Source organism: Polypterus senegalus, chromosome 1, assembly GCF_016835505.1.
Source record: "Polypterus senegalus isolate Bchr_013 chromosome 1, ASM1683550v1, whole genome shotgun sequence".
Classification (NCBI taxonomy): domain Eukaryota; kingdom Metazoa; phylum Chordata; class Cladistia; order Polypteriformes; family Polypteridae; genus Polypterus; species Polypterus senegalus.
Window position 1 is genome coordinate 103,634,642 of NC_053154.1, and position 24,550 is coordinate 103,659,191.

Below are 24,550 nucleotides of genomic sequence, written 5' to 3' on the forward strand. Positions count from 1 at the left end.
CGCTAACAATTATGAACAATTTTGATCATGTGCATGTCACAATGCATGCTAGAGGTTTACAATTAAAAAAAGTAAATAAGCTTATATAGATAGCACTTACTATTAAGGAACACCAAAGAGGTTATGCTTATTGCAAAAGCCATTGACATCAAAATGCCAGTTGCATTGCACTTAAAGCCCAAATAACATGGTTACGACTGGGGCATATTTGGGAAGTAATAGATACTTATCACTGTATATCCTGTTGGGCTACAATATGTAATGAGAAGTACAGCAGAAGACCAGGTAAATGCAGCTCTTTTTTGACCAAATATTTTGGGAGACCTAGTTATGCCAGTTTAATCAGCTTAAATTCTTGACTCCAGCTTACAGGCATGCAGCTCTATTCTTGGGCAAACACCAAGCAAATAGCTAGATACTACATGTTATGACACCTCAGAATTTTGCAAGTTAATAAAGACCCACACAAATATATCATTTCATATCCAAAACAATTTAGTACAAATGAATTAGTATTTTAAAAATACTGCCTAATCATAGGAGCAAAACTGCTCTGAAGGAAGAAGCAGCAATCAAGTGCCTGTATGATGAAGATGCCCAATTAAACCACATATCTCTGTGTTTATAAAATCAGATAAATGCAGTGATTAATAAGTTAGTACTTTAAGAGAATTTTAAAGTAGACTGTAATTTAAGAGCAAGCTATTACCACATGCATTACAGGTAATGAAAATGACTATGGTATATTAATTCTGCATTGATACAATTATGAAAAATATTATAAATATGGAGGAACACAAACGTGTTTCTGCTATGCCTCTTTTAGGAATAATCCAATAACACAGGTAATATTCAAAAACAATATATATATATATATATATATATAGTATAAGAAACTTCATTTGATTCTGAATATGAGAGCACAAAAAAGTTAACGTAACAGTCAGGATTTCAAGGCAGTTGGTGTAAAAAGGCACAAAAGTACTGGTTCTTCTCTTTTAAAGACAATTTTTCTCTTAGCCTCTTAAACTGCTTTGCTTGTGTTCTGAATAACCAAACCCCTCCAATATCAGCTGTCATAAGCAAGGGAAGTATCAAAATTGTAAAAAATGTGATTTGAATTAATAGCTGGCTGCTACAGAACACAAGAGTATCAGTTTCTGCATAGAAGTTGTTTCTGTTTATGATCTCAAACAACAGCACATCATGGCCACTAGTGGCCACTAATGAGTATCCAAAGACCGGCCCATTGCAGGGCTCTTCAAGTTCAGTCAGTCCTGGATGGCCACGGTGGCTGTCAGTTTTTGTTCCAGCACAACTTCTTACTCAGAAGCAAATCCTTGCTATTTTTATGGCTTTCATTTTGCTACATCATGTCATTCTTACATTGTAGATTTTTATATTCCTAGAATATCATTCAAATGATTTACAAATTAGAAGTTTGCAGTATTTTAATTTTTTATCATTTTTAATTCAAAATATTTTACGAATACAGATACTTCATGCTGAACACACACAAGTGCAAGCAGGACTATTGAAGATGGTGAATTGCTGCCTCCTGTCTTTTGCATTGTATTTTTGACTGATAGCTGGTTACCAAAATAAGAAAAAATCAAAAACAGAAAATATAGCTGTTTGAACCTTTAATCCTTAATTAAGGATTTGGAAATTAAACAAATGAGTTAAATAAAATGTTGAAAATAAACGTTACAAGTATCAATAGTCACTGCTACCCCCCAGGAACACTTAATTAAAAGTTAATCCTTGCCAATAACATAACTTATCTAATTTTACAGCTTGTTAGTGTTTTTATTCTGTGGTGCCAGGTCATTCTTATATTGCAGATTTGCCCTTTCAAAGATACAACCCACATGATTTGTGGCTGGGAGAAGACTGGCATTTCTCAGTCCTTTCATTATTTTTCTTTTCCATTTTTTCCCCAAGTATTTTATTAACACATCTACCTCAGGATGAACACACACCAATGGAACCAAGTTAGATGGTGGACTGCTGGCTATTTTCTTTTTTACATGTCATTAATAATTACAGCTGGTTAAGAAAAGAAAAAACAGTTTAAATAGTTAATGCAGCTGTTTTAAAGGAAAAAAAAAAATACTGTCATGATCTGGCTTATCATTTACATTTTTATCCAATAGTTATTTGGCTTCTAAAAATAATTTGTTCTAGGGGTTTTATAGTCCAAGGGACCTATTGGTTATATTCATTTTATGTTTCAATATGTTTTTAACATTGTTATATTCTCATGTGCCACCACTTTGTATTCCTTATGGGCACTGCTATTTTGGATAGTTTTCTTGACAGTTACTATGCTGTTACTAGACAGGATGACTGGGAGTGGGAATGGGAGTGGGGAGTGAAGCATGTGAAATGTGTGATATCATTACCTTGGTAGTTTGAAGGTCAGCGCTGTGCACGTCCTGATTGTGATGTCTTAGCCAGGGTTCCTCCACTGTTTGGGTTCAGATTCATGTTTTATGTCTCTTTCATTTTTGATTCTTTGGTCTATGTTGCTTGTGAGCATTATTCTTTGTTTTTGATGTTGTTTATGTATGTTCCATGTGTTTTGCAGGTGGTCCGCCAAGAGACGGAGCCACCTGACAATCACCGCCCAGAATTGCCCTCCACCCTATAAATGCAGAGGGTTTCCTACAGTTCCTGGCCATTCATTTTGAACATTCATGGTTTTTACTTTTGTTTATTGTAAATTCTGCTGAGTATTAGATCTCTGACACTTGGACTTTCAGCTTTGTTTTTTGACCTTGTCTTTGGAATCTGCTTTGGGACTTGTTTGATTTGGATTACCTTTGTATTTCAGGCAATTCCAATTTTCCTTTGTGCCCAACAGAGCTTCATAGAGATTGGAATATTTTTTGTGAACAAAAAAAAAAATAAAAAAATCTTTCATCTTACAAGGATTTACTGCTTGCCCGTTTTACTAGTTGGAATTTGATGGTGGTGTCTGTCAAATCTGTCTTTAGTGCTTGGGACTCCAAGTTCACAAGTTTTAGTTTTACCATCATTCCTCATTGTTTTTTCTGGCTACAAATTTCTTTGGCCATTTGACTACAATTTATGTCTAGTGTTTTGGCTACTTCTCCACACTGTTTCTCACCATGATTCTTGCTACATGTCCTGAGCTTAGTTTACTTAATTCTAATTTTCTCAGTTACAAACTACAATCCATTATCTGTGAGAACTACAGTCTTCCTGTGCAAGCAGTACAATTAAGAGTTGAGTTAGCAAGTGAGTTAACTAAGATGAAGCAGAAAAATGTTGCTGGAGCAAAAATTAATTAACCAGTAATAATTGGCTTTCAATTAAGAAATTCGGTTGGAATAAAAACCTGCAGCTATTGCAGCCCTCCAGGCTCCATACTTGTCAACCTCTGCCCTAATGCATGCATCGCATTGTTTTTCCTTTTAACTACAGGACAGTTTTCTTATATTTAATACATGTGTATACACCAATGACCATTGTCTCAACAATCTGTAGCTGTTCTGTGTGAATTTGTTAGTGGTCTCTTCATTATATTAGAATCCATATATGTCATTACACCTTTGGCGTTTAAATAATACAGACGAAGGTTCATTCTTGAATTGAAACAAATGAAATAAGACAAAAAAGAGTTCAGGAGACTAAAATTCCAAAAATGTACTCATTAAATGAGAGAGAAAACACTTTGCTATAAATATTACTACTACATGTGAGGCTGCAATATTCATATTTTGCGATTAAAATATTTTTCAATGTTCTGATAAGATGTTTCCTTATAATATTAATTTTAAATTACATTTAATTTTTAAATATTTTTCATTGTTATCCTGCATTAATAAAAAAAGCATGTTTGACTAAAATTACTGCTATATTCTTTTTGCCCTCTGTTCAATATCTATCTAGTGTAAGAATTCACTGTTATGCCATTAAAAATTCCTGTTTTTTTAGCCCAGTCTCTTCTTGTTTGGCCATCATTCAAATTACTAAATTCATTTTGTTAACAGTATGCTTATCCTCTTCCCCCCATTTAAATACTGATTCAAATTTAGATCCCACCTGTCCCACCATTTATGAAGTGCACCACTTTACTCTGTAATGGTACAGACTGAGCCTTGTCCTTTCTGGAATTGGAGTTTTATCAATGGACATATGCACTCCATTCAATATGAGGCTCAATCCAACCTGTTAGTGCTCCAGCTTAGCCCTCCATTGAATGTACATTTCAGCCTCCCATTCATTAAATGCTCTACTCTTTACTATTGTGAAACCTAAAATCTCTTTTTTCCAACATGGGTTGTCTCATTCCTGATGTTATAAAACTTGAGGGTATTTTACATTTTTATTTTAGTTTTTCCACATGTATGTGTTACCTATCCCCTTTTGCCCATGGGCATAAATTCTCTCAGAAATGTATCTGATGACTTGGTGCTCAAGATGTTAGATGCAGGTTCTCCACTCTCTTTGTCCCTTTATACTTCTGTCTCCAGATTAGATCATTTCAGAGGTCATGCAGAATTTAATTGTCTTATTATTGCTTTGTTTTATGCACTTTTCAAATTTATTAAAATCTTTTATCCTGGTTTGTTTTTTTCTTTTTTCAATGAAAATTTGATTACAAAGATTCGAACATAAGATTAAACAACATAGTGACCAGAAGAATTAGATTACAGATACAAGCAGCAGAAATGAGCTTCCTTTGCAGGGTGTCTGGGCTCAACCTTAGAGGTAGAGTGAGAAGCTCAAAGTAGAGCCGCTGCTCATCAACATCGAAAGGAGCCGATTGAGGTGGTTCAGGCATCTGATTAGGATGCCTCCTGGAAGCCTCTCGGCTGGTTTGGGAATGCCACAATATCCCTCTGCTGGAGTTGGAGGAAGCAGTGAAGAAAAAGGATGTCTGGGCATCTTTGCTTAGACTGGTACTCCAATGACTTGGACACTTGTAAGTGGCAGAAAATAGATGGACGGAAATGTATGTAAGCAATTAATGATTATATATTTGTAAAACTACAATCAAAAGCAGAGAATTAGTATTTTTCAGATAAAAAATTTGCAGCATACAAATGTTTTGGATTATAGTGATCATAATATAATAAGTTTCACAGTCTTCTGAAAATTGTAAATTGACAAAAAATGTACTTTTGTCATGTCTCACCTTATCTTATTTTCATTACCATTTTTCCTGGTGAGAGACTAGACTAGGCTTATTTATTCTCAGCATTATTCTTCAGCTCTTCTTTGGAATTGCCAAAACCTCACATGAAACTAAGAGATATAATCGTTTTCGTTTGTCCTGTTATTGGGTCAGCTGCCTAGTACAAGTCCTTTAGAAGATGTGCAGGGGGCATCTTCATTTTGTGCCATAAACCAAGTTAACTGACTTTTCAAAGCAATTAGTCTTCTGAGAGACTTGGACTTACTGGACTGTTGGGCTCTTCATCCATTAGATTAGATTAGATTAGATTCACTTTATTGTCATTACACATGTATAAATACAGGGCAACGAGATTCAGTTTAGCATCTAATCAGAAGTGCAAAGAGCAGAAGTACAATAAATATAATATGTGCATATTATGTACAGTTAAATACGATATTTACAGTTAAATGCGATATATACAGTTAAATACGATAGGTACAGTTAAGAGCACAGTGAAGATGGGAATAGATATATAGATATATATAAATAGATATACAAATGTTCTAAATGCGGATGGCAAATATACATATTTTACAATATACATTTATGTACCTATATATGTATTTGTATGTACTATAATACTATATATATATATATATATATATATATATATATATATATACACACAGATGTACAATATACAGATGTGATATGTATGTGCTGTAATACTATGAGTATTGTAATATATACAGATGTACAATATATGATATATGATATACAATGTACAGGTGTGCTGTGTGTGCACAGGTATGTACAGATATGTACAAGGAAGGGAGGAGGAGTAGTGTAGAGGATTAAGTGTGTGGATGTGAAGGTTCAACGGGGGACTGAGTTCAGAAGTGTGACCGGTGTGGGGAGGAAGCTGTTCCTAAACCTGCTGGTTTTAGTTGGAAGGCTCCTGTAGCGCCTTCTGGAGGGGAGGAGCTGGAAGAGTTTGTTGGCTGGATGAGAGGAGTCCTTAAGAATGCAACGAGCTCGGCGTAAACATCTCTTCTTGTGAACGTCCTCAATGACCGGAAGTGGAGTCCCTATGATGCGTTGTGCGGTTTTCACCACCCGCTGCAGTGCCTTGCGGTCAGCAACAGAGCAATTCCCATACCAGGCTGTAATACAGTTAGTCAGGATGCTCTCTATCGCACAGTGGTAGAAGTCGCCCAGTATGACAGCAGATAGTTGGCTCTTCTTCAGTATCCTCAAGAAGAAGAGGCGCTGATGGGCCTTCTTGACCAGGCTGGAGGTGTTGTTTGTCCAATTACAGAGCGCAACTTAACCTTTGCTGAGGAAACTCATTTAAGTAGCTTGTACCCATGTTCATATTCTTTTGATTATAATCTTGCTTACCCATCAGGGGTTCTGCCTTCAATCTCAGTTGTTAATTGCCAGATTATAAATGTCCTAAATGTCGTCTTTCCTGTATCTTTTTTAGGCTAAGACACAATTTAAAATGCACTTTAAAATTGAAGTACAATTGTTTCCATTTAATGGACAAGGAAAACAATTCTGCTTTTAGTGGGAATGTAATGAAAACAGAAATGACTGAGTTTGCAAATAGACTTCAAGAAATGTTTTGATCATCCTGCTTTCACATTGCAAATTGTAATCAAGCTCAAGACAAGCTGTAGAAACTTTATGACAGATCTCAGTATTAATATGCTATAGATGTATGTACCCACACTTGAAAAGTGAACTATTGCTCCCTGTATGCTGTTGGATTTATTTGGAATTTTACCAGAATAATGTGGCCTACATATTTAATTCAGCTAACCTGAGGTTTAGTGTTGCAGGTTTGTGAAAAATAGAAAAGGCTATAATGGTTAAATTGATATAAACTTCTGTGCTAAGGCTTTTTACAGGGTACACAAATGGTTTGTGACATTACTTCTCTTGGTGCTAACTGCTACTCAATAAACAGATACAGTACCTACTGGATGCCATGCTTCCACTTGCTTTACTGCAGGGATTGAGAAGGTTATATTTTCCCACTTTTGCCAGCTATGTGTCTAGCTATTTGCAGGATTTTTCCATGAAAAACACCTCCAAGCATGTTGAACTAACATTCTAAATACTTTATGACAAAAGACATTTTTATGAAGTTTAGTGAAAACCATATTAATATGTCTAAAATATGCATTGATCAGCAGTATTATACACTCTGGGTAATATGACACACAAGTACTCTATAATTATACATTTCATGTCTTTTTATACACGTGATAATGAACAGTGAAAACACGTAAAAGTTATAGCTTGCTTACAATTCCATGTTCTCTCTTAAGTAACACATATTACTTATATTATTGAATGTTCCTTAACAGACTTCAGTACTCAATATTTTAAATATTTCTGCAAATTTTCATGTTGAAAAGCTAAGTTGGTTTTGAAGAGAATCAGAGGTATAGTTAATGTCATACAAAATAATATTAAAATAAATACAATGGGCACCTTCTAGAAGGATTTTAGCTGTGTATATTTGATTGTCTTTATTAACTGGTTTGAAGAAATGATATTTACTGTGGCAGAGCACAAATTAATTAGCATGTCTCAATAAATCATTTTTCATGAATGAGAAACTTGAGATTAAACACCTAACATAGTTCATAAATTTCTTTTCACTTACTGCTTCAAAAACAATATTGAACTTAGACTTAAACTCCCCAGTGAGCTACTTTGTGCCACACTACTAACTGCTTCCATACATTAACACTTCTGGAAAACTATTTTCCTTGTAACCATTTGCAAAGTGTTCTTTTATTCAGCATCCAGTTTACCCCATTTGTCTGTTTGGAGACCTTATTTTAATAAGGCAATTGACATCAAGTTTATTTATCCTCCTTCATAATTTGAAAGACTTCATTAGGTCATTTGTTAATCATCTTTCATTTTCCCTGAAACAATGCAGCTCTTTTACTTTCTCAAAAAAAAGTGTCTGGTAGCCGTTCACTGGAATTTCTCTAATAAAACTAAGCCTGTTTGAAGTTCTGCAAATAATTCAAATACAGACTTATACATACATTATACATTAGAACTTCAGCAGGGGAAGTGTGAGTACTCACATTCTGAGTAATAAATCATAGATGCTGTCAGGACATTTACTGCAATCTCTTTAACTGTCTATTGTTTCATCTTCTAAACTAACCATTGTTACCTTTGTTATATTTTTACTTTTTGCTTAAATATTTCATTATTACATACTTCATAAAGCAGTAATGTCACTGACTAATGCTTAAAGAAATTTATGTTATGAAAAGAAAGGGAGACTTTTAGAGCATCGTCGCAACCCAGAATGGTGCCAAGGGAAAAAAATGAGGTTTTCTCAACAAATACAAGCAGAGAGGAGGGAAAAGCAACAGGCAAATCAAAGTTCTAAATAACAGCAGGATCACAGTAACATACCCAGAGTCACTTAAATCTCTCATTTCCAGTGGGATGCCTCATCCATTTTTTCACTTTTTTATACCATGTCCTAAACATAATAACACTCTCTTTACCTGTGGAAAAAAAGCTGAAACTCTCTGTGACAGTAGAGGGATTTACAACACAGCTATTAAACTATTGCAGAATTTATTTCACATCTGCATGATGTATTCTCATTTTCATTTGCCAAAGGAAACACGGTGCTCCACAATCACTTGGCTACATTCATTACAGGAGATAATCCGGATGCTTCATACTGCACCCCCTTTTAAGGTACTGCTTATTGCTTCATCTATATTAATTGAAAATGGTGTTTTCCTTACATTCTTTATGGTCTTTGATTACCAAGTACACAAAGCAACACGCCACCTGCAGGATGTTGAAACAAGTGACACTGTTATCCTTTGGAGGACATTCTGATCATGGTTAGTGGTTTAACAAGTCTGTCAGTTGTGCTGCCTGGGCAAACTGAAAGTTTTGTTTTACTTTAAATGCAACTAGCATATCCTGTAATTATTTAAAAGAAATATATATATATATATACATACAAAGTATATATATATATATACACATATACATATATATATATATATATATATATATATATATATATATATATATATATATATATATATATGCATACATACATACAATCACACTATATAGTTTGTTGGTCAGAATAAAGCCTTAGTTACTTGATATGCTATGAAATAGGCTACACTGCTGATTTAAAATGTGCTTATGAAATTACTTAATTAGATCTGTAATAAGGATGTAGCTTAACATATACACTATCTGTTGGGTAATCTGTACATGTTATCAATAGTATTTTTTATGTGATATGAAGGGTTAGCTAGTTATGCACATGTTTAATCAATGGCATTTTGCTGAATGCTAGCTACAACAATAACAACATTTATTTATATAGCACATTTTCATACAAATTATGCATATCAAAGTGCTTTACATGATGAAGAAAGAGAAAAAATAAAAAATAAATAAAAATTAGAATAAGGGAACACTAATTAACATAGGAAAGAAGTAAGGTCCGATGGCCAGAGAGGACAGAAAAAAACACAAAAAAACTCCAGACGGCTGGAGAAAAAAAATAAAATCTGCATGGGTTCCAGGCCATGAGACCACCCAGCCCCCTCTAGGCATTCTACCTAACATAAATCAGCCCTCATGGTATTCAGGGTTCTCATGGAAGAACTTGATGATGACGGTCATGTGGACTTCTGACCTTTAATCCATTAATATAGGTAGTCATGTAAGGAGCAGTAAGTAGTACTAGTACTAGTAATAATTGTATTTTCATTTGTGCAGAGGATACTAGAATTCTTACTTTTATGTCGAACCAAAATATAAAATTCTCTGGCACCATGATAAACAAGAATATTACCTAAGGTTCCCCTATTTAGCACCTGAGTATTAAATGATTACATTATAAAATTAAATGGAGTCTGTAAGAGGCAATAATTACACAATTCTGTTCATTACATCTTGGTTTTTTATTCAGTCCTCCACTACAATTGCAGGTCTAGCTGCAGACTGAGTTAAACTAGATGTTGTAGCATCGGTGGTCTGGAAAAGCTGTGGCAAAAGTATAATTCATAAGGCAATTTTTTTTTTTTTTGCCTTTTGTTATTTTGCTAAGGTATATATCGTCTAAAGCCTTACATCTACTTGAACAATACGTCATCAGGTCTGAACAAAAATTTTGAAAGTATTCTGCCAGGGATATTGATTTACAGTATGTGCAGCGTTCGCCTGCTGTCTCCTTGGTAGTGTTACTGTTCATTGTAACAGAGTTTTTTTTGTCTGGTCAGTACCCCTAAGAAGCGTGCTATTTATTCCACTTTCAATAAAGCTAAGTACATGTTAATCTTTTTTTCAGCTTCTTTTACTATTGTATTTTTCACTCTCTTTTCTTTATTTCTTGAAGATTCCCATTCAATACTTGAATGGTCTTTAACAACCTGATTGATCTATCATTTTGAATGTGGTGATTGACAACCAGCAAGATTTACACCACTCTGTTCTCACACACATCCACGCATACTAAAATAAAAATGCATTGAATCTTTGTGAAACTTGTACGTGATGCTATTTGATCTGGGAAAAGCAGAGAGTTACATATCTGTGGAACTCTTCTATGCCTGCTTTGCCTATTTACACCCCCTTTCCACCCCTTACTGATGGTTCTTTATACATTTCATTAGGATGAAAACTCTTGGAAGACTGAAACATTAACTTTTATTTTGGAAATTTTCATAGATTTTTCTACATACCGGGCGTACACATGCAAAATATCTTTATGAATGCACAAAGAATCATTGACATCTCATACAAGTGACTCCTAAATAACTTGGCCTTCATAGTTTTCAGAACTAATGCTAACATAAAAAATATCACTAAAGAAATTTAAGTGGAAAGTTGTTTTAGCCTAGCAAGAGAAGGCAAAGATAAAAATATATATACTGTATAGCAAGAAACAGGCCTATATCATAGGTTTCACAGTTTCACAGTCAGTATATCACAAAATTGTGAGAAACAGCTATATTATAATATTGATATTTTATAATAATTTTATAATAATAATACTTCTATTTCAACAGACGGTTACTTGAGGTTAAATTGTCTCACAGAGGATTTGAATACAAGCCCTGGAAATGAGGTCAGTTTGAAAATACCATTCAACCTAAAATGCATGTCTTTGGGATGTTTGAAGGAAAACAAAGTAGAATTTGAAAACTCTTTTAGGTGAAAGAAGGAAGTGCAGATTTCACAGGGATAATGACTGTGATGGGATTTGAACCTGGGACTCTAGAGAAATTAAGCAACACTAGCTAACTGCTGCATCAATATTCCACTGCTCAAAGATGGGTGAAAACATAATTAAAATAAAATCAACAACTTCCAATTTGGAAAAAAAAATTAAAACATAACTTAAAATACTAACTTAGCCCCTCTGTTTGCTCTTAACCTTCAGTTTCAGGGACATTGTAAATTAAATGGTATTGGTTTGTGTTAGGATTGAAAGAATCTGTAATGTAGAACATGCTGTACAAATGTTTTCTTTTAACTGAAATCCATGCTAGTTTATGCTTGTGCTGTTTTTCATCGATTTTCTTATTTCTACAGTTAAGTCAGTTATTTTATATATACAGCTTTGAGTGCTCAGCTAACCAAAAGTCAGTGTCTAAAATTTATGCACATTTTAGAGCTTGACATCTGTATTTAATCTCTTTAAAGAAAAGGGGCTGCTTCCTGTAAAGTGCCTCAAAAACAATGGAACATGTATAATTTAGTGTATATATTGTAGGCATGGCGGTGCAGAAGTTACCACTGCTACTTCATGAATTTAGCATCCTGGTCATTTTCTATGTATAGTCCTCCTTATACCTCCATGGGGGTTGCCTCCATTCCTTGCATGCAGATTCTTGCGTGTTTATTAATATTAAGAAGCAAAACGAAGATTAATGTAAAAATAATATACTGTACTAGCCGACGCCCGCCATAGCATACGGCGGTTTAATAGTAGGAACGGAAAACGGCGATAAAGGAATTCAGAAATCAAGAAGAAATAAATACTTCTTGAAAGACGCAGGTGTGAATAGGTGTTTTGGTGGTGACGACAGATAATGAGTTGAAAGATCTAACCCTAGAAAAAGCCAACTACAATTGACCGTGGCTGAAGACTAGTTGTTAGAATTATTGTGAAGAGTAAACAGCATGTGGGTATGAGGAAGGCCGCGCTTATGAAATTCGATTACGTAAATTTAATCAATAACAACCCCAAAAAGATGTTGTTGTAGAATGTCTCTAAGTAATTCCTGCACCTTAATCCAAAAGACTCATACTACAATATCAGGTCTGTGCTCCAGTATGTGGGTATCCGACAGTGCATGTAGAATTTATGGCCAAGCAGGATTACATGTGAAAGTGATAAATAAATGAGGCTGTCCAAATTTACGTAGTATGGCCATGGCATCCTGCTAGTTTTGTTGCATGTATCTTGGACTTCCTGGAAATGTGGACAGTAATATTATCATTTTGCCTACATGTAAATTGTTATTTTCAGCATTTGCTTGCAGTGCGTCTGAAGATCCTTTGTACTGTTCCACGCGCAGATCTTGTTGATCTAATCTGTAATAGTTGAGATGCGCGCCCTCTGTTTTAACATACGCATCTACGACATACTGTTGGAATAGTTCGCCGCTGGAGTGCTAAATACTAAATGTATTCCTCATTGCTAATCTGTACGCGTAAAATTGGCATTGAGTAAACCTTATTCGCTTGGTGGTTATTTTATCAGAACATGTACATCTTTGTGCTAGCCAATGTCTCCGTAAGGAAATAAAAGTGGGTAAACCATAGGATCGCAATTCATATTGAGCGTGGAAATCTGTTTACAGGAGTTGCCTCTGGGATAGATGCAAATGTCCCTTTCGGCAGGTGGTTCAACATCTTCTCTGACGAAAATCACTGCAACATTGGTGTGACATGTCAGGGCATTGTATCGTCGTAAATCCTGCCTAGAGTTTTTCTCGAAAAGCATTCGTACAGTTGCTGTTGGATTGGACTGAGCAATTTCATGCATGTGTTTGTATGATTTAGCGAAGTGTTTGATGGTTCTGAGCATGGAATCTAGCTGGAGAAGTAATTTCACTGCATGTAGAGTTTGCTTTATTTTGTAAGTGTACTTCAGAAGCTTGGCGAGAAATGCTGTGTCAGCTGCATGTGGGCGGGAACCGGTTTTGAAGAGGAGCCGCTGGCAGCATGGGGAAGGGTTTGGAAGAGGACAAATAGAAATCGAGAAATGCTATGTTGGCTGCGTGTGGGCGGGACTGGTTTTGAGGTGGAAGCAGACGAACAAGAAAAGAAATATATACTGTATAAGAGATGTCTAGGTATGACTGCTAAGCTGTCCATACAAAGCTTTAAATTAATAGAAACTAAGAATCTATTTTTTCAGCTGCATTCCATTGTTTGGTGGGTAAAGATCGCTTTTGGTATAAAATTGCATTTTTACACAGTTTTTTACTGTTGTTTCCTATGACCACTCATCCAGAATATCCTTGAATGAAATTACTTTAAACGTTTGCTGCTTGTTCAATATTACTGTGTTATATTAGGAGAACTAATTCTATAAATAAAAGAAATATTCCTGAATTTCTAAAGGCAAGGTTCTTGTTTTTTTTTTTTTTTTTAATGACTTTCAATATATGCAATGTAGTGAATTCTAGTCTACCGGACTCACCTTATCACCAGGCTTGCCCTGTAAGCCCTGGATCAGTCAAAGCAGGTACAGTCATGTGCAAAAGGTTGAAGGAAAGAGACACAAAAACTGCATTAGTGTCACACATCGGGAGACACATTTGAAAAATCTGTAAAAAAGACCAATATCACACTTCTGATCCCAACAAACTACTGAATCATATGTTGAATGTGAATGCAAAAGGTCCATTGTGGATACTGGATATTATCATGTATCTCTATTGTACTTTTAATTGTACTGTATTTTTAACACATTTTGCAACAGAATTATGACCAAAACATCCAGATAAAGCAGAAAAATGAAAACAGATGGAAGAATGGAACATGGAGTCTGACGTGACTGAAAAGCAGAGGGGTGTTTGCATTTTATGATTTATTTATAATATTAGAAGTCAAAAATAGCACATTTTATTGAAATCAGTTTTAGAGTTGCACACATGAATGAATCAAATTAAAAATTATAAATCATTGTAAGTTTTAAAAAAGCAAATATATTAATATTATGAAAACATGCAAAATTACAATCTGCTTGTAAGAAATCAAGAAGATCTCCAAAATATTTCCTAAAGAAACTCCCTCACCCCCTGTTTTAGGATGACCCTAGAAACATTAATTATAAAGATCATTGTGTGACCAAGGTTGATTCTTGCCTTGAGTCCAATGTACCAGGATAAGCTCTGGCCTGTGGGTTGGGGAATGGATGGATGGAAGGGAGAGAGAAAAGGACACAAGCCCAGAAAACATAATATTAAATATAATATGCTTTTTAATGATTACAGTTTTTTTAAGTTTTAAATCTAGAACCTCCCAATGATAAAATAAATGTTCTGAGCAAGTGAAGTAAAGTTAATTTCCTTAATCTGTATTTAGTTCCCCATGTCTAAATTGTATTGCATTGAGGTACATATTTCAATTCAGTGCAGTGTACTTTATGGATTCGCCATGCAAACATTTAAATTAAATATCAACAATAAGTTTAATGTTGAAACATATTCATGATGATAATGGAGAGACAAGATATGCATGAAGAATAAAGAAACATCTCAAAAGAAATTCATTTACATTTAAAGAGGCAGATGAGTTAAAAATTACATTTCATCCCTAAGCATGAAGTGAGAAGACAGAGTGGTTATTGCTGCAGTCTCACAGGTCCAGGGACTTGGAATGAATTCTTATCTTTGTCATTGTATGTCTGAAGCATGAACTTCCCATATGTGTGTTTTTTGTGGACATTCGTGTTTCCTCCCCAATAACTTTCAAATTAGGTTAAATGGTGGATACATTTCTCCAGTATCAGTGGGTGTGTGAGCACCGTTTGCTATCCAGACCTTTCCTGGTGGGAATGGCTCTGACCCTCTCTGATCCACTATTGAACTGAGTGGCTGGGGGGGATGGATGGATGAGTTTAGAGACTTTACTGATGTGCCATATTTTGTATGTGATATATAATCTGAGAATAACAGTTGTCACTTGCATGCGAATGGGATGTACTAATGTCTTCACTTTCCCTCCCTCTACAGAATACAAGATTGACAGCAATTCCATTGTTGATGTCACTTCTGTGTCTGTCCACCTGGACCCTCCCCTTCCTGCCACTTGACCTCATAACCTGGAAATCAGGCATCTTGCTTAATTCAGATATAAAACTTCAGTCTGGTAAGACTGCTCTACGTTCCTTGAGTGTTTTCTTTATTTATGAATCATCCAATTATATGGGGTCAGCAAGGTGGTCCCTCAACTCTTTATCATTGTCAGTCTCATTTTTTACCCCATGTATATTTTTGTATCTCATAATTTTAGCAGATCACTTAAAAGCAATAAGCAATTTTCTTCTTTTATAGCGAAAATTTCAGAAATGCTCATTTAACTCAACTACCTGTACCCCAAAATTATAACATTTTTATTGTTTTTAGGCTACATTATTAATATTATATCGTTTTGGTGGATGTATAATTAAAATTTTATTATTTTTCTAAGATGCAGTAATGCAGTATAGACACTTAGACATTTAGATAATTGTGGCTAAAGATATTCTTTTCTTTTTCCCCATATTTTTTGTCATTATCTGTACTCTCTAGATGTCATTTTGCATTGTTCAGATGATGTAAGATTTGTAAGAAGTCCATAAAGAATCTTAAAACCTGCTCTAATTTTTTCTTTGGGACTGGCCACTCAGCCATACTTCCATGTCTTGGGACTGTTCTTCTATGCTCCCCTAAATTTTGCAACCCTCTCTGCTGACATTTCTTTCTAACTTCATGTATTTCTGCTCCTACACATCTCTTTTTTTCTCTTACTTTTTTAGGTAAAGATCTTTTTCTTTGGATTCCACTGCACTCTCCCTTTAAGGTTTGTAAATACCTTTCTGCCACTTTCTGGAAATCATATTTTTATTGTCTGGGGCCTCATGTATAACGCCGTGCGTAGAACTCACACTATAACATGGCGTAAGCACAAAAGCCGAAATGTGCTTAGGCACAGAAAAATCCAGATGCAGGAATCTGTGCATACTCCAACTTCCATTTTCTTCCTCTACATAAATCCTGATCAGCGTGAAAAGTAACACTCGTGCACACGCTTTATGTAACACCCCGACTCCTCCCAGAATTACACCTCTTTGAATATGCAAATGAATATAAATCGCCCTTAAGCTCAGCCTTCTGTGAAAAGACAATGGGAAATGCACGGGGGAAAATATAAGAATTTCAGCGAATACCAAGTGCAGGCAAAGGAAAAACATACTATTTGTTCAAATAAACCGTGGTATAATCAACAAAAGGAAGTTGATGGAGCGACATAGCGTGTTGGAGAAACTTGAAAGCTCACGTTCACAAAATCGCACAGTGCCGGAAATAAAAAAAAAGTCACATATCAAAGTTGCCGTGAAAAGAAGAGTTGTAAGCCCACTGTCTGAGTGTCATATGAAAGCTTATTAGGGTACAGAGAAAAAAAGGAACACAGTGGGGAAAAAGCACGAAATGTCAACTTCAATCTCGACATTTCCACTTTAATCAAGTAGTTTATTTTGTCATTAAAGTAGAACATCATAAACTTCATCTTAAAATTGTTTAATTAATCAATTTCTCAAATCACATCGTAATTAAAGTAGCACGTTAAATGCTTTGTTTTGTATTTGATCTTCTACTCGTATGTGATCTATGTGTGTGAATTACTACTTGCTTCTTAAACCGGCTCTCTTCCTCCAACTGGACACAGAATCCATTACATTTGTGATATTACATCTCTCTGAATAACTAAAATACTGAGATGTATACGTGATATCATTTTTATGATGATAGGAGTTAAAGCACGTTATTAAACATGTGTTTCACTTCGATGAAATAATTTATTACAGCAGTACTCAAGGGCGGCTCTAGGCTTGTGGTGGCACTGGGCAGAGGAAGAATCGGTGGCTCCTTCGTCCGCCAATGTCAGTAAGGTAGCTTATGCACGGTGGATGGCCACGTCCGTTGCAGACACTGCATAGCCGCCTCGTGCTCATTACACAAGCATTTAACTTTTGCCGAAATTTGTCGCTGCGTTTTTAGCTGTGTTCTTATTTTCTCTTTCTGTGTTATATTCAATATATATTGGCGTAGCCGTCACTGCAGTCAGTGCTTTTCTTTCCCCAAGTAACCGATCGCCACACAATCAGCTCTGTAGTAGAAGTTAATCCATCTGTAAGATTAGCTCCAATTCTTCAAAACGTTTAAAGAACATTGAAATATCTTTGTAGTACATGTTTAATTATTCTATCCTTAACGACACTCCCAGTGAAGAATATAGATTATTTAAATGAAGTTAAAGTTTTATCTGTATAATTTAATAAACATATTTTGATGCATTTCACCTTAAAAATTATATCGTCATCATATGTAAATACGCGCTTTATAAAGTGGCTCAGGTTGTGCGATATTATAACTGTAGTGCAAGTTTACAGTGGGGTGATTGTACTTATAAGTACAAACAGTTCTACAAGGTGCAATTGATTGAGTGCATTTAAAGTTCTTGGGATGAAACTGTTTCTGAACCGCGAGGTCTGTACAGGAAAGGCTTTAAAAGTTTTGCAGTGGCTGAGACAGCGTGTCCATGAAGCCGTATACCGATAATTCTCTTTCCGATCACCTGCTGCTGTGATTCACACTCAGATACAGTGATATAAATACTCCGAGTGGTGCAGTGAAAGTAATGTGGAAAAAGATGATCCGCTGTGGTAAATCCTAACGGAAGGAGCTGAAAGAAGAAGAAGAAGTGAAAGTAACAACACTAAAGCAGTTATGGTATTTGGAATACTATGGCTGTTCCCTGGACCATTATATTGTTACAAGTTAATTACAATCAGATGCGTTACACTAATAAACAATATGCGGTTAGTTTCAGTGTATTTATAAAGCCGCGTCAGGAAAATAAGAAGTAACGACACAGGAACAGTAGCATTGCTTTGACGCTGGGTGCCGCCAGTCTGCAAAACCGAGCAGAGAACTTGCGTACGACAAGGTATGAGTACCTTGGAAAAGTGCGTGGCTTTACGCCAAGTGTAGGTTTTATACATTGCGATTTGAACGTGGAAAAGTTCTTACACAACATTTCTGTGTGTACGCACCATTTATACATGAGGCCCCTGGTCCTTCTTTAGCTTACTGCATCCCAGATTAATGGGCTACCTAATAACCTTAGGAAAGGGAGCCAGCTCTTTGGTTGGGATGTTGGGCAGCCAGTGACCAGTGTTCTGGAAAGGTTGACTCTCTAAACTTTTATTTTTGATTCAATGGTTGGGTTGTTGTTCTTTCACGTGGCTGTCTAGGCAGTGTCTTTAATTTTCCAGTGTGGAGGACTGTTGTTTTCTATCCAATATTCCTTCAAAATTAGTTTAAATTGTTTATTTCTCTTTGGCATTTGCCAAACATCCTAATAGCAACTTTCATTATTTTAAGATTTTGGTTAAGGAAGAAATAGTTCCCTCTCCCAATTATTCTGCTGACAAATTGCAGGTCTGCTTAACATGACTCTTTGAAGAACTTGTAGAATTATTCAAAGGAACAGAAAACATGGCATTACACAACAATAGCAATAACTCTGAGCAAAGTAATGTACTTTGTGCATGAAGTCATCTACATTATGGAAATATTTCTTTAATCATATGTTGTATACCTAAATAACACGTGAAACCACTTTATTTTCCTTTGGTTTAAATGGCTATTCACTCCTCTACCAATTTTCTAATCCTATTTATTTCGCTACACAGTTAAAAGAAAGTCTACCCTGTCTTTATCAAGCACAAGGCAGGGACCATCTCTTGATAGGGCACCAGTCACAGGGCACTGCTTCATAGACCAACTCTCAACCATTCAGTGCCACTTTAGAGATGGCAATTAACCTAACATGCATAACTTTTTGAATTTGAAAGGAAAGACGGAATACCCCAAGAAACCCACACAGCCATGTGAAAATGTGCAAAGTCCACTCAGACAGTGACCAGGCTGATAACTGTATACACGTCCTTGGAGCTGTGACGTAACAGAGCTAACCACTGCCCAACTGCACTGGTTTGAATAAATGGCATGATAACATATTTAACAGACTGAATTCGTACTTGCAGTCTTGTTTATAAACGTCTACGAATGGAAGTGTGTGTGTCTGTCCAGCCCGGAAGTGAGAGGTGTAGTCTGGGTAAGGGCTTCATCTCCGAGGATATGCAAGCAAGGCTAGCACGTCAGCAAAATGAAACCTCAGAAGAAAGAGACTCACTTAGCCGCTAATACACAAGCGAGGTGAGCACGTCAGCAAGATGAAACCTCTGAAGAAAGACAAAGTTGCTTAGCCGCTAATACACAAGTGACGCAAGCACATTGGCAAAACAAACCCTCTTAGGACAGAGATGCTCAGAGCAGTTTCTTTCAATTACCTGACATCTCTACATTTCAATTTTTTTTCTGACGATTTCAATAATTTCTAGGACCCCGAGCTTTTTACAGCACAGGCTTACACAGATAGTTCAAAATAATACCAATTTCCATTTTCAATCAATAGCTATTAATTTGTTAACATAGAAATTTTATTATACAGTATGCATTAGCGTGTACTGTATATTTTTTCAGGCTAACTTCAAAGCAGACTTCATATGCGTCAAATAAGATTTGCTTTTAAGAAACTATTTTTAAGTGTATTGTGCATAAACTGGTAAACATAACACAATTTAATTTTACCTAAAACATTTCAAATGTAACAATTCTGCACAGAATAAAAGTTGTTTTTCTAGTTCATATATAAAGCAAGATTTTGTGTTAGAATGTATCACAACTGTAGCAAAATCTCCTTTTTATATTAATAAAACACTTGACACGATACAATCAAGTGCCATTCAATTTAACAGTAAATAAAGTGAATATGCAAATAATGTGAAAGACAGAATGATAACTGCAAATCTACCAAATACAGATTATTTAATTAGGAGTGTTTAAAAAGACACAATTGAACCCCCAATATGTATGGTGCTTTTTGCCATAGCTCTTTGCATGTTATAGTAAAATTATGCTGATCTGAATTATTCCACTGCACTCTAATATCCAATGAAGTATTGTTGATATTTTTAAAAACAGGTTATATAGTGTGCATAAGGGTATAATTTTTAACAACAGCTCCAGAGTAAACTTAAAAGTTAGCACATGGCATTTGCAAGACAGATTTAAGCAACAGTTTCATAGTAAAAGTCATGAATGTGATTTTGACATTTTCCAAAATAGCTACAAGTACAGTGTAAATTATTCTGATTCTGTTTTGAAAGTGTTGATTGTCAGCACAAAGGTCACACATGGACCACATTTTAAACATTTGCACAAGTGGTGACAGAATAATATTTTTATAACATTCAAAACGCACAGCTCCTTGTGCTGCTCATTTATATAGGAAGTGAAACCCCCACAGTTTTTAGGAGCTTTGCAATAATTTTGAACTATCAAGCTCTTATTTTTTTATGTACTTCATGCTATAATATGCAATTAAGGTCACCTTCACTTGACCCTAAAAACACAGGCATTTGTGATGCTATCAAAGCTAAAAATGCAATATTAAAACATTTTTAATGTAATGAATTGCTTGAATATTTATAAATAGCCTACATCTCTAAACTGTCTAGGTTAATACGTCTGTAGAGATTACTTAACTGGTTTGCAGTGAATAATTATTATGGTGTGCTGTATTCAGAAAGGCAGAAACCATTTATTCTAAATAAAACAGCCTTGGAGGGCTGGAGGATTTTCAGTGAATGTTATGTTAAGTCCTGCTTAGTCCTTTGTAAGCTGTTTGTCACGTATTATAGTTTACATCAGAGGTGCCCACACTTTTGCAGCTTGCAAGCTGCTTTTAAAATGACCAGGTCGAAATGATCTACCTACTTTAAAAATGCATTATATTGTGATGGACAGCCGGGTGCCATGCCCGGCCGGGACGCCCCTGCTGCATATGTTCCGGAGGAGCCACCATGGACAGATCAATACCTCCCCCGGGCCCCTTGGTGGCAGCCTCCCTGGCCGATGTTGATTTCCCAGTCTCCCACATGGCTCCATGGGACATGGAGTCCTGCACAGCCGGGTTGGGAGCTGGGGTGGTCGCTAGGGGGTGCTGCTGAGACTCAAGAACCTGGCTGGACGAGTCATCAGCCCCACCCAGAGGTGCAATTGGGAACAGGTGGTCAAGCACCTAGAACAGTTCCGGGTGGGCTATAAAACAGGCCAGCCTCCACCACTAAAGGGCCAGAATCGGGAGGAAGAGGACGTGGTTGCCTGGGAGGAGTGGTGGTGCAAGGTGGAGAGTTGTTGCTGTGTTTAAAGTGTTGTGGCTGGTGTTGTGCACTCCAGCTGAAGAAAAATAAAAGCCTTTGTGATTTTTACACGTGCCTCTGCGTCAGTCTGTGCCGGGTCAGGCGCTATATAGCGCCTTTATCACATCTGGCGTAGTCAGCAGTATTCTGGTCCATCTGTTTGGGTTGGAACCTGCGGTAAATTTGTGTAATGACCCAGCACAGCAGCGAGAGTGCACAGCACAGCACCCCCTAGCGGTACCTGCGGGACCCAACAGGGCTGCCCCCAACTCCAATTCCCAGGGAGCCCTGTGGGAAACCGAGGCATTGCTCCAGCCCAGGGGGGTGGCCATCTAGCATCCAGGGGGAGGTATTGCACTGTCCAGGGCTGCTCCCCCTGAATATAGTGTGCAGGGGCGTCCCGGCTGGGCATGGATGTCAGCTGCCTCCCACAATATATATATATACTGAGTATACTTTATACATAAAATATATGTTGTCGTACCTTGCATAACTGAATAACCTTTATGGCACAATAACAATTCAATACATTTATGGTCACTACAGTACTGTATTTGGATTTAATAATCTTCATGTGGGAAAAGGCTGACTTGCATAAATAAGTAGAGTCGAATAATGCAGTCAAGGAGGTAGCACATTTCCTAATGTTTGGGTACTTTTCCTCTGTGAGTAAGTTCCATAACTGTCCAAGAGCCCCAGACTTCAACTGAATGTCATCCTGTAGTATCAAAATCCACTGTAGAGGAGTTTTAGGTGAAACAGTGTTGCAATTTTTGATGCGGGTAAATCACCCTCAACATCTTCCCTAAATGGATAACACTTAAATGTAGTGATTGGCTCAAGTAAAGCTGAGTCTTCAAACCATCTGTCAAAGTCTGACAGGCAATTTTCAATCTGCTCTGTGTAGCGAATGCTGTCAAGTTGCGCACACGCCTTCCATTGCGTCTCCAGCTCTGACGCAAGGTTTTGGATGTTCCCCAAATTATGGCACTGCATCTTTGAGGACAGATGTTGCATTCTTCATTTGAAAGCATTAACTGAGCTAATCATATTGACCATGGAGTTCTTTTTTCCTTGCAGCTGTAAATTAAGCTCATTCAACATGTTGGTCAGATCGGAAAAAAAATGCCAATTGATCGTTATTAAGTTGCTTGTATTCTGCATGTTTAATGACAAGGAGAAACTCCTTTTTCTCCAGCCAGGGGTCTTGAAATCTCAGCAGGAATTTCTCCCTAGCCATCTGTCTCAATGAAGGCCTCTTTTATCATCTCTCCATCCTGGAAGGACTTCTTATGCTTAATGATCGAGTGACTCACCCAGAACGATGCTTCGGTGTGTCTGCCTTTGCTTTTGAATTCAGCTGAGTGAAAAATGACGGCTGCCCGATTAACTGCGATTTTAGTTCCCTCTCCTTTCTCTTTCTCAGATCGCTTTTCGGAAGGAAGTCAGTTTCGTAGTTTTTATGAACAGATCGAAAGTGCCTTTCCACATTTTCCTTCTTTGGAATAGCAATGATAGGTTGACAGATCAGACAAACACACTTCGATTGTGACATTGTGAGAACAAAAATCCTCTTCCAATTCCACATCCAGCCCATACCCTCCCCAAACATTTTTTTTTTAAATCCCTTCTTTAGTCGATATAAATTGGAAGGCTAACTAGATCACAGCCAGAGTTTTGCAGTAACTTGCACGTTTGATCGTGCGTGCGGGATGACCAGTGTGTTAGAAGAGATCTCAGACTGGTCGCCCTGTATATATATTTTAAACGCAATCTACCTGCACTACCTTTGCGATCTACCGTATGAAATAAGTGAGAGAGAGAAAAGAACTTGTTATTTATTCACTCAGGTATCCTTTATCTAATATTTGATTTTGGTTGAAGATCTGAACCAATCAGTGTCGAGAAAGTTTCAATAACAGAGGAAATCAGAAAGGGCACACATGCATTTTAATGGCACTGTATACTGTATATTAGAATGGGGCCCCAGTTAGGCCCCCAGAGTTACTCAGATTATATTGAAGAGCATTTGAAATTGATTACAATTCAGCAATTCTAATATTCTAGGCCATTTAACTTTATATACGTTCATCATAATCTACTTACCTAACAAATTACAGACGTACCTAAAGATGCCATATTAGCTTCTGTACATCCATAGTGTGAAGACATATTTCTTGTGAAAAATTTATCTTCAACCAATTTGTTTGAAGAACTTACTTTTGGTATCTAACTTCTGAACTCTTTTTATTAATTTTTAACGCTTCTATCATGGTACTGCTTAATCATTGCTTGTTTTCTCTAAAGCGAGATGTCAAATTTTGGCTTTCATATGGTCAATTATGATCACCAGGACTGATGATGGTAAACTTGGGGTTTTTCAACTTTTCAATGTCCAGAGGAAAAAAAATGCACATTACAGCCACTTTTGAAGCAGCCTCACTGCCTGAGAATGCATACACAGTTCACAATAAAATGGAGGAAAAGGTTTAAAAAAACTAATTTGACAGCTGCTCCATATAACCTACTGTCATAATCACGATAAAGGACATGAGATCTCTTGAGGCTAAACTAATGCCAGCCTCTGCTTTTAAAATATATAAAACCATATTTTCAATAGGTTGGTAAAATTTATAGAAGTATGAATTATATATTCGTGAGCTAGTAAATTATTTTATTTTTTCCAGTACTACAACACTTCAGCTATTCATATGCCATAATACCGACTGTCAGATGGTTTTGAAAGTATCTTTCATTGCTCTTTTTAATTAATAGTCTATATTTCATATCACTTTAAATATATTTTATATGGTTATTTTAATTTAAAA

The 24,550-nt window shown here is 36.3% G+C and overlaps 1 protein-coding gene across 14 annotated transcripts in view; it reads right to left on the reverse strand.

The window, feature by feature from the left end:
* The window catches only part of col13a1 (collagen, type XIII, alpha 1), a 273,440-nt gene that overhangs the window by 121,535 nt on the left and 127,355 nt on the right, over window positions 1–24,550 (reverse strand). For 9 of the 14 annotated variants that reach the window (XM_039755058.1, XM_039755070.1, XM_039755049.1 and 6 more), the window contains one exon: window positions 13,887–13,913. The exons of the other annotated variants lie outside the window; for them this stretch is intronic. In XM_039755058.1, coding sequence (XP_039610992.1) covers window positions 13,887–13,913 — 27 coding nt within the window. The remainder of the gene's footprint in view (window positions 1–13,886; window positions 13,914–24,550) is intronic. 14 annotated transcript variants of the gene reach the window in all.